The sequence below is a fragment of the Bombus fervidus genome, chromosome 2, assembly GCF_041682495.2.
Source record: "Bombus fervidus isolate BK054 chromosome 2, iyBomFerv1, whole genome shotgun sequence".
In the NCBI taxonomy this organism is placed as follows: domain Eukaryota; kingdom Metazoa; phylum Arthropoda; class Insecta; order Hymenoptera; family Apidae; genus Bombus; species Bombus fervidus.
Window position 1 is genome coordinate 16,021,680 of NC_091518.1, and position 16,775 is coordinate 16,038,454.

The window sequence follows — 16,775 nt, forward strand, 5'->3', positions numbered from 1 at the left end:
TCTCTTTTCAATCCCTCTATACCTTTCCTCTCTACTTTTTCTTCCTTTTTGTTATTTTTCCGGGAATTATTCGGCGCAGTGTAATCGTTGCTTTCGGAGAAAAAGTTGGTCGAATGAAGCGGAGGTCGGATTTTTCAGCCGGATTTCGCTGACACTCCCTTTTCGTTGTCTCGAAATATTTCTTTGTTTTTTTCTTTTTTCCCTACAAAACGTAGTTCCAAGGATTTACGTTTAATATTACGATAAAAGGATTCGCGAATTTCGATGTGTAGTCGTTGCGTTGCTTACAGAGTGGGAATTTCACACGCGTCACTAACACTACGTTTATCGTTCAGAGCGAAGGTCGTTGTTCGTTATATAAAATATACTTAAACGGAATTTCTTTTTAAGACTATATTGGTGTTCCACTCGTTGCACGAAACTTACTTGATTATAGGCCCGTTTAAAAAATATCAGAAGCTAATTAAGCCTTACGAAGCGCATTCTCCATCGTTAAAAGGCAAACCACGAAGCCACTGATTAGTCGATCTGTCTCACGATCGAACCGATAAATATTCAATCATTTTCTTTCGTTAAATTCTAAAATGGAAGCGGCCTGTTCGTTGAAACGTTCGAAGATATTGCTTTAGTTTAAAAGAGGCAGAAACGATGAATTTTTACGAGTCGCGAAATCCGACTGGTCGTGGCGTCAATTTTGAACGACGATCGCGAAAAACGGAAGAGCGTGGTTAGGGTTCAGACGATCGAAGAAGTTTCTGCCGAAGCAAATCATCGTTTTCCATCACGTTAAACTTCGATGTTCGCCTCTATATGTATAATTATATAATTCGTTGTGTCGAAACATTGCTTTTGACCGTACGCGTCGTCATTATTACTTTTTTTTTCCTTACTCGTTATATTGCTTCTATAAAATATGTGTATAACAAAGTTACGCATCTATTATTCGAATCTGCTCTAAATATTACGTGTAACGCTCTTCGTGTTGTGTGTCTGTGTATATTTGTCTGTTTCTCCTACGTGTTCTTATGTATACCTACTGTGTAATGTAAACATGTACGCGTGTGAACGCGCTTAGAATATTACTTTATTTCATATTCGAGCTTCTATATAACCGATCGTGTAACATCGCTGAAAACTGTGAACACGTTGGAAGTATTGCAAATACGACGACCTCGAGGCAGCTCGATCGATGTCCACGTGTCGTTAACACGTTCTATGCCACGCATCACTGTCGATGACTTTCTCTTGTTTTTTTTTTTTTCTCTCTCCCCCTTCTTTTATGGGAACCGTGTTCTTCTGTGCGAGGTAAAAATAACGACGAGAAAATTGATGGAATTAAATATTTGAAAAGTTGAGGAGTTCCGCGAACTATCGTTCGTAAGATTGAAACGGTTTTGCATGGCGTAGAGCGTATTGGGATGATCGAGGTACACGGTGGCGAGCAAGGAAATTTTTGATACCTATCGCATTATTATTTCGTCCGGTATAATTCTTATGCAGTGTATGGCGTAGAATCTTCGAATTTTCCACTAATTTCTACGAAACAAATGGGAGATTCATTTTCCTCTCCTGCCTAAATAATTAACCCGATTTTGTCTACTTGAACACTTTAGATCCTTCACATACGGTCTACGTAAAATTGAATTTCGGTTTTTGTCTTTCTTGAAAAGTCTGCTATTGATCAAATACTCCCTTGTCCACTACTCAACCGCAGAAGTTACCATCAAACGGCCGCCAAGAGATCTAACAATCAACGTGAGAAAAATGAAAACAAATTACACGAGCGAGTTATATACAACCTCCTTCCTTATCATCGAAAGAAACGTACAGGCCTGCACCGGCGCCTGTATCGAGAGTATCCATCATCCGTCGATCGCCCTGTGGTCGAGTGTAATTGTGGTCCAACCGTGGAAGGAGCCATCGAAAAAAGGAACATGGGAGAGGTCCGATCGTCTCGAGATTCGATCCGGTGCTCTTCGGAAGAAACGGAATGGTCCGGTGACGACTGTACGTTTCAACGAGAGCGACGAATCGATCTCTAGACACGATTCGATACCCGTGTCGCCAATGCATTGGCGTTAGGACGCTGAGGACGAGCGTCGATGCAGGGTCTCGCGGGGGAAAGGATTTGGGGAGAATCGAAAACCGGCCGGAAATTTCGTTAGCTCGTGGTTAAGTCGAGCCTTCTTCTAATGGAGTCGTTATTGCACCGAATCTATCGTCTTTTAATTTCCTTTTAATAATCTGCTTCGCTATCGTCGTTATTATCGTTATATCATGGTGTGTGTCCCCCTTGGTTTGTTATATGCGTGTACGTGTGTAATTCTTGTTTAATCCTCGAAGAATTTTCTTTTTATTCGTTATTTCATTTAGGCAGCTAAGTATCAATAAATAGTGTGTCTCCGTAACGAGCTCGCGACTAGAACCGTACGCGCTAGTAAATATACTATATATATAATAATAATATAATATATAATATAATAATATAATATCATAATGTATTAGATATAATCGACTAGAGTGACTAGACTGCAGTGTGGACGTCACCGTTCGACGTGTTCTTTGTTCTCGTTTCTTTCATCTCATCTTTTTTTTTTTTTCATCGTTCTCTCCTTTATCCATCGTCGTTTCATCTTGTTTTTTTATTCTTCTTTTTCTCTTTCTGCTCGTTTTAAGACTTAACATTATTGGACGTTTTTATTAATGTTAGACATTATTTAAGAAACCGACACACTCCTATCATTTCCCCCTCTCTTCACCCTCTACCCATCTACCATTAGGTTACTTCTCTCTATTATCCTCCATTTTCTCTACTGGCACTTTTCTACTTAAAACCTACGGCAAACCTTTATTCTTTCTCCCTTTCTCCCTCCTCATCCCCGTCAATCTTCTCCCATCGATCTTGCCTCGTCGTCCCGGTTAGCCGGGCGTCGCTGGGAACGACCGCTAGCTCTCCCTAGCAGCGGTCTCTAGGGCGTCGAGGCGCCTGGTCGTGGTCTTCCTGTCGTCGAAGCGCTGCTACAAACCACGATTGTTGCTCTGTTGATGTTGCGTCGTCGCGTTGCTACCATTGGTAGCAGGTTGTTGTTGTTGCTGTTGTTGTGGCGGCATCTCGTCGTCGCGTAAACAAGCGGACTCCAGGTGTTTGTTCAGATAGGACTTGAGAGCGAAGGTTTTGTGGCATCTCGAGCACTCGTAGTTCTTGTCCGCGGAATGCGTCTGCATGTGGGCACGTAGATTCGACCGATCGGCGAACGCTTTGCCGCAATGCGCGCACCCATATGGCTTCTCTCCCGTGTGACTTCTCAGATGGCCTTGTAGCAGCCAAGGCCTGGAGAACATCTTGCCACAGACGCCGCAGCTATGGGCCAACTTGTGGGTCAGCACGTGCATCGCCAGGGCTGGCATGCTCACGTACGCTTTGCCACAGTGAATGCACTTCTTCGCCGATTGAGAGTCGAGGCTACGATGCGTCTGTTTGTGCCGGGACAGGTTCGACGAGGTTGCGTACTGTTTGCCGCACTCTGTGCACGTAAATTTTGGCCTATCAGGCTGAGCAGCCTCCTTGTCAGGCACCGCGGCGCCATTTGTGTTCGCACTGCGACGCTTCGACCGACCATCCGACACGAAAAATGCCTCGTACGTGTAGGCCACCGTCTTGCTGCCGCTGCTGGTGCTGTCGAGGAAGGAAAACACCGTGATTTATGATAAATTTGGAATTTTATTCCGAGAGGTTGGATCGAGTTCGTGTAATGCCTATAATCGAGGTTGCTGTTTAAGATTTATTATAAGCAACGAGTAACACCCATGCGACAGATTCGTGAACTAGATGTACACGACATGAGAGAGAATATATATACACGTATCCATATCGACGAACACAATGCGTTATACAACAGCCTTCAGGCAATGTGACACCCATAACAAGCTATCGTGTATATATCACATACATACAGAAAGCTTACTGCGACATCGATTTGCACAATCACTCATCCATCAACCATATATTACACTCATCCTCTATTACGATCCAAATATAATCAACATATATATATATATATATATACAACCCTACATGTAAAAAGACTCGTCTATCTTTCGGTAGATTCGTCTACTTCTCAGTGGAATTGTCTACCGTGCAAAGATAAGAAGGTGGTTAGGCAAACGAATGCTTATCTGATTGATCATTTCTAATCGATCCGACATAATCATAAAAATGGACACCCAAAGTGGAAGAACCTTGCCTTCTCATCTCTGTATAGTACTTCTCAGTAGAACCATATATTACATCAAATAAAACAAAACAAAAATATTCCATCGCTTCTCATGGAAATGCCCACCCTGGATACTCACCCATCTCTTCCGGCGGAGCAATTTGCGTTGGCCTCCGCGGTGGCGGGCGACTGAGGCTGCGGGGTTTGCTCCTGTTGTCGCAGTTGGTTGGTTTGCGAGCTGGGCACCGGTACCAGCACGGAGACAGGGATAGGCTGCGCGGTCGGCGCCGGCTGCAACTGTGTCGGCTGCAGCTGGCCTGTCGTCGCGACGCAGGGTACCGTTGGAGGCGGAGGAGGCGGAGGCGGAGGCGATAAAGTGTGAATGAAGACCGAGTGCGTGGGCGCAGCCGGGGACGCGCTCAGGTCGAGGATCGCCTGCGCGGCGGACAGATCCTCCTCGGCCGACGTACGGATCTCCGATGTACGGATCTCCGACGTGCGGATCTCCGATGTGCGGATCTCCGATGTGCGGATTTCCGATGTGCGGATCTCCGGCGTGCGAATCTCCGACGTGCGGATCTCCGACATCGGCTGGAGGCTATAGGGCCTGTAAATGTCCTTCTTCTTCGGGGGCAGCGATAGCGCCGTCCCTGTGCTGGTGAAACACATCGAGAGGCTTTTCCTCGGGGGCAAACATAGCGAGGTGGACGACGACGACGGAGTTGTCATTGGGGCTGCTGGGTGTGGTTGGTGCAGGCTGGACCCGGTCATCACCGCGGCCAGCTCTTGAGGCGCGGCTGGAGGCGGCGGAGATGGTACCACTGGTCGGGCCAACTCTGCCGCTGAGCGCAGCGTCGCGTACTTTGGTGGTTCTTCGTGGTTGATCCATGACTCGTGTGTGTAACCTGCGGTTAGATTGGTTTTGGTAAATCGGTTAGGTTTATGAGGCACTTGGTGGATGTAGTGACATTAATCGTCTAATAAACTTGCTTCGTTAAATGGGAAAGCTCGTCTTAGAGACTCGAGCTCTTGTGGCTTATCGTTAGTGGCGCATAATTTTTCAAATCTAGGTTTCTTGATATAACTTGTATTCTTATGGAAGATACTTTCCAAGGTTTCGTCAATTTTGTAACTTGCATCTAGCATCTAATATCTGTTTGATGATATTATCTCATCAAGTTTCATATGTTAAGCAATATTTTGCTGCGTCTCATTCTTCTGGTATTTTGCATATCGTATGTTTGATAAAATTTAATGAATTCTCATTTGTGTTAGAAAATGTTTCTTTTATAATCTGCTTACTTACAAACTTGTAAACTAAGGATAAAATTTATGTATATTTCATTACATTTCTCGATTTTGATCGAGGAGGATTATCGAAATGCAAATTATCGATACAGGATTATCAATTGAAATTATCAATCTCGGCGTGTTGGTGCAGGTAACGAATTGGCTCAGTCACTGTCGGGGCTAAAATTAACACGGAATATTAAGTAATGAGGGATACACGGTCAATCAAACTTAATGGGGGATTCGAAGCTGATTAGGGATTGCTAATGAATAATGCAAATTGAAGGTTTCGCGTCTCGAAATTCATGCGATCGAAACTCGCATCCGTCGAGGGTTCAATGAACTCCTTTCACCCTTTCTAGTTGCAACGAATCAGATCGCTCGATCACCTAAGTCCATTCCAAACAAACAACCCTAATTCCAGAAAAAAAAAAAATGAAATTAAAGCAGAAACAACAAGAATATTTTTAAGCGAAAGAATTAAGCAACTCTAAAGAACCAGCTCCATTTTTTTTTTTTTTTTTTTAATAAATCACAATTTGAATGAATTGAAAAAGAGAATCATGAAACAAATTTCTTGAGTATTAAATATTCTAATAAATCCAAGACAAATATCGGATGTCTCTTTCTACGCCCACGAGAGAATGCTAGAGAGTGTTCAACAAAATTTTAATATATCCATTATAATTAATACATTCATGAAAATATTATTTCTGGGAATTAGAATATTATAACGGAATGTCTGTATCATCTGGATCATCCATGGTGAAAAGTTATTTCAGTCTATAATAAAATCACATGTCGTACTATGTGGCTTCATGCGGATGTTCGCAACTTTATAATTTAAGATTTATATGACTTCGTAATTGTTTCGCAATTTTCAGACCTTGTTCACCCTTTTACGCCAAATGAAGGCTCATATTTTTCTTTATGAGATACATATATATAATTAAAAATATATATAGACACAAAATAAGAGACTTCTTACAACTAGGTACGATCTCTTCGATTCCGCGATAACACGGAAAAGCATTTTTCAATTAAGCCGAAACCAGTCTGCAATATTCCCGCAGCAACGAAATTCTATCCAACACAGCTAAAATTTTGTCCATCGACGAGTTTTCGTATTCCATCCATAAAAGTTTCCTTTAATTTGGCCATTTCCGTGGCGAACGATTATTGGAAACGGTTGCTGGTTCGAAAATTAAACGCCACGAGGTTTTCCGATTCACAGGGTTGCGCCGCGTGGATCGTCGTGAATACGAATCGACGAATCGAGCCAAGCCACGAAATGACAGCCTTTAATTATCTTCGGAGGATTTTCTCGGCTGGAACGAGACACGTCGTCGGCGTAAATTAAAGGGCATCGATAACGCGATACTTCTGTCTCTTTTTCTTCCTTGTTTCTCCCTTTTTACTTTCCGTTCTACCGTGTATAGGTGGCAGCCGGTTCACTCGCAACCCCCATGGCCCCCGCCATGAATATTTGAATTCGTGAATCACACGGAACCGGTGCGCCGTTTCATTTCCTGTTGCTGGCACGCGTCAGCTGGTCCCAGCATGTGCGATTGTTAACGAGAAAACGACCAAAACGAAGAAAAGGGCGATGAGTTTCTTTCTGTATTATAATAAAGGATATCTGTTGCGTGTGTGTGGGAAAAATTTCTATGGAGGAGGATTAAACGTATTAGTGTATATAATGACGAAACGAGTGGATACTTGGTGCAGTCAAATATATTTAAAACTATTGGTAGAACAGAGTTCGTCGTCGTTCGCTAATTGTTGCTCGTTATGCGTATACGCGGTAATGAGTACGTTCGCTCGATGGTAATACTACTCTAAGATTACTCGATACTCAGTAACTAACTGACTACTGATCGATAACTGACTCATCCAAAGACTGACCTACTGATAACTGATAGCTAACTGATTCGTGATTGATTACTGACTAACTGATTCTGGTTGATAAGACGGCTCGATAGTAATTCGCTATAAAAATGCTCGATGAAGATTGACTACTGATTACTGATCGACTCATTGTCTTAACGATCGTGTTCGTTTATTCATACTGGTTAGGGGAGTACCGGAGAGTTTAAATTCAACTTCGGTTGACGGTCGCGCTTAGCGGCTATATTGTTTTGTTCGGAGTTTGTTTATTATTACATTTCGTATATCATAACGGCGTTAATGTCTCGAGGTAAAACAACAACATGAGTCGCTCTCGATTCGCATCGTCCTCTGACTCTGTGTCGCTACATGTTCCTGTGACACGTGAATTTATCTTTTTTCTTTTTTTGTTAAGAACTTTTATATCTTTTTGTACGATTTTTACAATTTTTTATGATTTCTTGTCTCTATGTTGTTTCTACGATACGTGGGTTTATTCTTTCGTTGAATTAAAATTCAAGTGCACCGTTTGCATTGGTTTTATAATTTTTAAGATTTGTACCATGTCATTACGAGTCAGATTGTTTCATATTTTCTTCATGTTTCTTAATTTTATTTTGGTGTTTCGTGATATTTCTAAATAAGGATTCTCGACCTTTTATTGTATATTTCTCGTAAATGGCAGTCCGACGCTTATAAGAATTCTATTGTCACTGGCACATATGACAAATGTCAAGATAAAATATTATCCAGCGTTTATCTACGTCATCTACGTTTAACTACGCAAGAACATACCTAAGCCATCCATTAAAAATGTCAATCGATAAAAACGTAGAAATTTTAACGGAATCTAGCGTCTGAAATCTAGCAAATCTGAAATCTACCTCGTAAAAATAGCTTTTATCCAAGGACAATTGCCCCAATTTTCGCATCCATCATTTTCATTAAAAATGTCAATATTATTTCTCTCCTATGTTGATCGATGTCTAAATGAAACAATGAAATTCAACAACAACGCCCCATACATTGTCATTAACTACAACTGGTATCATAGGAACATACCACATAATTTCACTTTAATTTCAATTCGTCTACTTGATCTCAGATCATCAATTCTAGTTCTAATTCGTATTTTATACCCTGTCTTGTAACAAATGCTTCGTCAAAGAAAACAAACTGAAACGAAGTACCGAAACATTCAAGTATCGTCGACAATGCCAACTACGAGTTAAAAACACGTGTTCCATTATTTCCCAAACCTTCAATGAACAACTATAGCAACACCTTTCAACCGAGTCAAACTTTTCGTTCGACGTCAGTTCGGCTCTAGTTGTGCTCTAAGTACACTTTCGGAAGAGTTTCACATAATGTTCAGCGAAACAGTTAAACGGTCGGTCCTTCCTTTTATTGCCAGTGTCCACGCGACAGGACACGCGACAGTTAGCCTTCGATGCCACGTTGCCTTCCACCGGACACGATCGATACCGCCGCTGCGACAATGTAACGCGACATTCGCATTGTTGCGAGTAGGACCCGAACACTGGAGCGCAGAAATTGCCTGCCCATGTCGCGGCGTCGTCAACCCCGTGTCTCTGTGCTTTTTACCGTTAGCTGCGCTCCTTGTCGAGAGACAAAAATCGGGAATTCATGCTGTAATAAGCTTCAAAATATTTCTTTCGGTACAAATGTATGTGTCGGACTCGTTTTCACGCTAAAACTTAACACAGCTTGCGATTAACTTGGTTCTTATGCTTTTCCTTTTCTCACTAGCGAATCGTGCATACGAAAGGATTCGGAAATTCTTGTTGTTTTCCAGTAGATTTGTCAAGCGGCCTACCCGGTCGCAATCGATGAAACGTGCTCGTTGATTGTACAATGCAAATTCGTCTTCCCGTGTTCATGTCACGGTACGACTTGGTTCGCCGATGTTCGCGGTGATCTGTGTAGGTTTGGACGTTAGGAATACGTAATGAGAAATTGGAATTGGGTAATTTCTTTTTTTGAAAATGTATTACGGTTCTATTATCTTTGTCATCATTGATCGTATAATACAAATACGTTTCACGATTGTAGCGCGATATGATTAGATTCGTCGATGTTTCCAATGTTTGATCGTGAACGTAAAGAATTTAGATATTGGGGAACGAGAAACGAAGAATATTTTGGCCTTCGATGAATCATTCCTCGTTTCGACAAATTATTGTTTCGAGGAGAACTTGCGCATAAAATCGAAATTAATTTACGTATATTAACGAAGATTATCTCGTATCTTCCCGAAAGTTAAGAAAGTATTTTTCGATAGACAAACTCGATCGATTGAATTAACCTAATCCCAGATTCGATGTGACGGGAAACTTTCATGCATCATTAAAACAAATTACATACGATAAAAATCTAACGTCGCTAACTATTCATACGACACTTGTTGCGATCGTAATGCTTTAAATCTACTTCAAACCTAAACCAACTAAAACAACGAACAGGCAAACTTTAATTTGCTCTTCGAATAAGATGATAATACGATTCGTACGTAAAGCCCAGAAAATTGCATCAACGATGGGATTGGAGGAAGGTCTTCGGCAAACAGAAGCTAGTTTATTCCGCAAATGCAACAAATCGCGGAAGGTATTGACCCCGTTCCAGCGTCGAAAGCTGCGCTCGTCGAACGGCAATCCTTAAACCGATAATCCGCACGTACTCAGCGGATTTTCAAAATCGATTTCCTCCCTCGTGCGAAGCTTTCGAACCGCGTAAGACAGAGAAACTCCTATTCCTTCGACTTCCATTCTCGTCACGAGGATTTATCCCCCTCCCCCTCCCTTCGTTGACCCGATCCTTTGATCCCGACACTAGCGCCACGCAGCCGCGATAATCATCGTTCGTCAAGCAGCACTGTTAATTACGCGATCATCCTGCCTAATTGCCATCGATCAGTCAGACTATTCCTGTTGATTTTCGACGAACAATAAACGCTCTATAAACGAGATCTTTTCACTGCTAACAGCGATTTTGATTAATTCGTATCTATTAAATTAACGAAATTATAGTTATTATAGAATTATTAGTTTCAAGTATAACTTTTTTTTTGTTAGAGTATCGTCATTCAAATTACGTTACGTTCTAACGGGACGAAACTGACGCTGAAGTTGCAGGAACAATATGTTGTATCGTTCGTGGACAATACCGTGACACATATCGCACATATAAAGTCGTATTAGAGGTTCTTTAAAGAAGATTCGACAAAACATCCATAAAGCAAGGCCACGCGACTTTAAGAAGTTCGAGATTCATAAACAACAAGGATTACCGGATCGTAACGTCTGAATAATGGAAAGGGAGCCGTTGATATCAACAGATGGCACTTCAGCGTGTGCAGATATCGCAGTTTTTAAGAACGAGGAATCTTCTTACGTACGATATTAAAATCTCTAGCTTCGACAAAGGTCGAGGACGACCGATCTACGTCGCTCCGTCGTTCGTTACGAATACGATAATCTATCAACACCACAAAAAAAAAAAAGAGAAAAATGATTCAGCGCCAAAAGCAGAGAAGTCAGATGAGAATTAACAGGAGAACCCTGTTGGCGCGTAAATCTCTCGATTGTGGAAAGAAGGCGAATAAAGAGCAGCGCTTTGACGAATCGCAGGGGGTCTATTTCCTCGGTGGGCCGACAGCAGAAGAGGGGTAAGGGACGGGCGTGACAGCAATAAATCAGAAAACCGTGGCCGACGATCGATCAACCGGCGCGCATCTATTATTGGCTGAAATAAAAGGAAGTTAACACACATACACGCGCAAACCTATACGTACACTTCCAAACACATACAAAGGAAGATGAGAAAGAGAGGGTGAGCGAGAGAAAGGGAGAGAAAGAAGAGAGCGGCCGTGTCTGGAAGTGCATTTCATCAACGGCCTAGGGAGAGACAGAGACCGTTAGTGGAAAGAGGGTAAGAGAGCGGGAGGGTTGAAGGAGAGACAGAGGGGCCAGGGGAGAGGGTGAGAATCAATAATGTCGAATGAACGCTCTGCACGCTCCCACGAGTCTGTTGATTCTAGCCTTTCAAAGGGCGACGTAAGGTCCTTTTTGCTATTGTTATTCGCCGATCGTTCCGAACCAGCCGTGCACGCTACATTATCGGTACCATATTACACAAGATATTGAACCGTTTGAAAGAAATTGATAGAATAATTTCGATGGAGAGGCCGATAGGTATTTTCCAATTTTTTAAAGAATGATACAAGGTTTAACGCGGTTGTTCGAGGCTTGTTTAAATTCGGTGGGTATTCCGGAATTGTTGGGAACCGCTGCGACGAAAAACGCGATGTGACGCGCGTTTGCGCAACGCGCGGAACCGCAGTGGGTGTCAAGCGAGCGCGTCCGTTTCGCGAGTCGCGATAATAAAGCTGGCAATTAGCGTATCCGCCGACATGGATCCGGGCCGCCGATGATTCCGACAATTCTGGCTGCGGAAAAATTTTGGAAAATTTGCCCACCTAACTTTTCTTTTTCGGGATAAAAACCTAATCAGAATGTGATTCGAACGTAAGTCGAACTTCTAATTTCGAATCCAAGCCATTTCCTTAATTGTTCGTCATCCACACAGCTTCTTCGTGGAATTATTAAAAATATCGCATCGGAATTAACCGAAACCTAGCATGAACTTGATTCTGACTAGTCATTCTTCGAACCAACATGTTTTTTTAATATGTAATTCAATTGGTTACGGAGCAATAAGTCGATCAAAGATAAAAGGATTTCTTTCCGAGCTTTAATACTATCTAAAGCTATTTATTTCCGAGGCTGATGATTTCGTACAATTGTGAATGTTTAGAGAGGAATACAATCGTTCTAAAATATTATATTTTGTCCGATGTTTAACAATTTGTTTGCATTGGTTGACGTTACAAATTAAACGGACGTAAACATTGCGAAAGGAAAATCATATGATAGGAGGGAAGCGTGAGAAGCAACCCTTACAATGAGGCATTACGTGACCGCGAAGAAAATGCAGCTCGTTTATTCGTGTGTTGAGAGTCACAGTAAAAGGAAGCCGTTTAATCGATGCCACGTCGTTCTTACATATTTTCGACCTGAATTCTGATCTGACAAGGTCGCGTTCGACGATGTATAAAATCGAACACTGGATGAAAGGTTACGAATAAATTATACCCAAGGAATTACATTTTTCTCTGACGATTTCCAATGACGAGCCAAAATATTTCTCCAATAACGGTAATATCAAAATAATGGTAAACATAGAAATTATTTCATCGGTGATAATTATTAAAAATTATAAAAATAATTCGCCATTTGATATGTCATATCCAAGAATCAGAACAATACAAACGGATATTTATTGAAATTCTTCTCGAACGATATTTATTCGAGGATTGGAATAAAACAAGAGGACACGTTTACTGGTATGCAAATTCCACGATAAGAACGATGAACGATCGTTGTTTTGCTTTTCATAAATTCTACGTTGAATCACGACCACGCCGTCGCGGCGTCGTGGTGGTACACGTGTTACATAACACTTCGCGCCATGTTAAAGACCCGACGGTCGGGCGTTATAATCGATAACTGAATTCAATTAACAGCTGCTTTCGCGTGAATTTTTTGCAACCAACTGATCAACGTGATTGTTAAAAAGAGAGAGAAAGACAAAAGCGAACGTTTCCATTGCGTAACAAAGGATAACAAAAATACGTCATAAGCCAAGCAATCGAAGTGCTTATAGCTTTAATGGGCTATAAATAAACAAGAAAATGAAATGTTCAACCCCATGATAGATAAGGCACGTATTTTTCATGTACGCGTTCGTTCGAGTCAACTTGTGGAATGCACTCAACATGTATCCTGTTTGTTGTTGGTTTTCCAACTCGTCGTTGTTTGAGTTTCCAGCTAAAATATGTATTGTTCGTGAAATTGCTCGTTCTCGAAGAGGGTAGCCTCGAAATGCTAGTAATTTCTGTTTCGAGTAGCTAATTTTGTTCATCATCGTGTCCTCTCTAAACAATGGCTCGTCGAAGTAGTTTCGAAATATCGCAGACGTATCGAAATAACTAATGAATCCAGGCTTTGGATTTTCATCGGAGATGGAATTGTAAATACCACGATCTGACCCAATTGCACGTTGGAACGTTTCTCCTACTTTATGAATTTAAAGTTAATTCTGTGCGCTCTCTCCGTGGCGGTATTTTAAACGTGCGATTCAGTTAGTGCAGAGGAGAGCAGCGATATTCAATGCACTTTCAAAACGTTCTACCATTTCTACAGATAAATAATGCAACTGGTAATTTTATTGGGCCTGTAAGCTACGAAACTACTTTTTTAAGTGAATTTAAAAGATTTAGTTTCGGATATTACCACTTATTGAGTTGTACCACTTATTATTAGCTGAAATAAATACGGGAAATTCTTATTTCTTTGGAATCAACGAATAATTTATCTGCATGTTCGTTTTTATATTTTAGCCGTGGAGAAAAATAATAAGTAGAGATGGTCGATATTAACGAGAGTCTTTTAGGATGAGAAACTGCAGGCAGAGGAACGTAAAGCGAATCAGAGCGCGTCTGCCGAAAATCCGATGTCCCCGTTTGTCATAACGCGAGATCTGTCTGAGAGACACAAGAGAAAAGGCGGTTCCAAAAAAAAAAACACAGCCGGACGCTTTGTTCGTAAAAGGAACGTGACCTAAATGGGACGAGAGGGAGAGCGAGGAAGAGGAATCATTCCTCCCCTTTTGCTTCGATCCACCCAAAGATCCGCAGTAGAATCAACGATCGGCCTGGCGGGTGTGTCGCTGAACGCGTGAACGTGTCTGTGTCTATGTCTATGTGCGGGCATGTGTACATGTGCACGTGTATTCATACGTGTGCGTGCGACGCATGGCCAGAATCCATCGCACGATCGCGAGCTAAACGAGGAAAATCATTAAATCAAGAGGGATGAAGAGGGGTTAGTCGGTCGAAGGAGACGTTGTCCACACGATAGTTATCTCGCATCCGTTCCTGCGAGTCCCATGGGGAGCATGCCTCGTGTTATCGTCGCGGTAGAGTACCGCAATTTCTCTATAGCGCAGCCGATCGGCCAATCGGCGGGTGTGTCACCCCCGTGGCTCGACGCATGGCCAGACTCCAGGGTCCAATCTCGGAGGGTAAAAGAGTCTCTGTGACCAGTGGTGGCACGGTCCTCTTCATCGCAATTCGCGATGCTACGCGCGAGATTAGAATCCATGGAATCTGGGCAATGTAGGGCGTGGCACGAAGATGTAAATAGAGAGTAGGCTACGATGATCTAGCGTTTATCGTAAATAAGATGATCGTGTAATTCCTTCAGGGGATTCTCCTTAACCTAACACGTGGAATTTTATATTAGGCCAGATTTAAGGGATAGCTGGTTGTTTTCATATACGCATTCTGACGACCAGTTGCAACTGATAACATTAAAGATTACCTACTCACCATGATAATACAGAGCACCAGATGCGTTCAGTGGTGGTGGACTAGGTGCAGTGGCACCAGCGGTTGGACTATGCGGACCCCAACAGGTCTGCTGATGATCGACTTGCCTACTATCCGTATCCCCAACCACGTCGATCTCCTCGTCCTCTGGCTCATGCCTGTGTTGCCTCTTCTCTAATGACGCGGAAGTCTGCTGTATCCCGTGGTTCCCCTGCTCCTGTAGGATGTTCGAAGGATCGTTCTGTTCTTCCTGTGGATCGTCGACGCGATCCGGCCACGGGTAGGCCTTCCATTTCTTGGCCATGAGGCAGCGCGGCATGTTGACGCAGTTGTGGTGTTCCGTAGCCGTTGCAACCACGGGTTCTCCGTGCTTCGTTCACCAGGTGTTGATCACTCGGCGCCGGTGACGACGATGATCCTGACGTAGTATCCCTGTCACGAAAAACCTCCGACGTTGTTACACCACTACCAACACCCTCACCAACCGCACCAAACGCACCACCGTACCGACGACGATCGACGATCCCGAGGACGTCGAGGACGTCGAGGACGTCGACTAGCGCGACGCCTAGCCCGCCACCGGCACCGCTATCGCCGGTATCGCGTTCCTCGTTACACCAGCCGTCGACCACGACGATGCGGTCGTCGATGTTGCGACGCCGTCGCCTCCGTCGCCGCCGTCCGTCACTCAGCGCCGTCCGTATCTGTAACCTGCCGTTAACCTCTCCCCGGATGATCGAACTATCCGTTGACGGTGCCTGCTGCGGCTTCCTCTTCGTCCTTCCTTGCTCACGTTGGGGCGTGATCTGCAGCCTCGTCATCGGCACAGCGAGGGCAGCTCCTTCGTAGGATGCACCGCCACCATGCCAGCCTGTTCGCACGAGAACCCTCCTCGACTTTTCCGGCCTCACCCCTTTCTGCGATTCGTACTAGCAAACTCGCGTTCTCTTTTTCCCTCGGTACTACCACTAGACAACTACTATGCTACTACTTGATCAGGTTGATGCCTACTACCGATTCTCCTTGTATCTTCGTCTGTATTCCTCTTCGTTCTTACTCCGCTCTTCTTTATTCACTCGCCGTCCGTCCACGTCTCTCGATCCTCTTTCATCAGCGTGCCTCTCTTCAATGTTTGTACATATATATGTATGTATGTATACGTGTATAGATATATGTCGTTCAGTTCTTCCGTCCCTTCGTGCAGTACAGTTTTTCTCACACGACGACTACTACTAACTTCCGTTGGTTGGCTAACTGAGTGGACCGACTGACTGACTGACTGACTGACTGACCGTCTGTCCGTCCGTCCGTCTGTCCGTCCGTCTGTCTGTCTGTCCGATACTCTCTCGGTCGCTCCCTGTCGCGGCTCTCGCCAGTGACAGGGGGTGCCCTCGAATACGATCACAACGACGGGGTGCGACTGTTTAGTCGGTGGCGCTGCCGCTCCGTCGCTTATCCCCTACCTTACGTTATTTTCTCTCCTCGTCTGGCTTCAACTACCGATTCCACCTCTCGTTTCGACCACAACGGAACTAGGAACCCCCGTCGTCCCTCCGTTGCGGCTCCCCTTGAGTCAGCATCGGGGGGCGGCGCTGCAATCGCTCCACTGCCACCGCTGCCGCCGCCGCCGCCGCCGCTGCTGCTGCTGATGGTTTCTGCTGAAGCAAGGGATGGCTGCGCAACCCCTCGAGGGTGGCGATGCTAGTTCTCGATTCCTGCAGGCCTTTTGATTGTGTGCGCGCGCGACCTCCACGTTTGCGCGAAACGCGCGTGTGTGCATCGCCATTGGCGTAACCACGCTTTGTTGGTCTTTAAGAGTATCTTTTAGCTTGTTACTTCGTGGAATTTAATAACGATTAGGAGATGGTTGCTCGAAAAGATTGTCTGTTGGAGAAATTTCGGAAGAATGAAACGTG

The 16,775-nt window shown here is 43.7% G+C and overlaps 1 protein-coding gene across 1 annotated transcript; it reads right to left on the minus strand.

The window, feature by feature from the left end:
* On the minus strand, window positions 1-16,474 carry Scrt (scratch). The gene is made up of 4 exons (XM_072016530.1): window positions 15,367-16,474; window positions 14,860-15,291; window positions 4,354-5,119; window positions 1-3,676 (listed from the first exon to the last, which is right to left on the minus strand). The coding sequence occupies exons 2-4, from the start codon at window positions 15,176-15,178 to the stop codon at window positions 3,019-3,021; spliced, it is 1,743 nt and encodes a 580-aa protein (XP_071872631.1). The 5' UTR covers window positions 15,179-15,291; window positions 15,367-16,474; the 3' UTR covers window positions 1-3,018.
* Window positions 16,475-16,775: the final 301 nt, after the last annotated feature.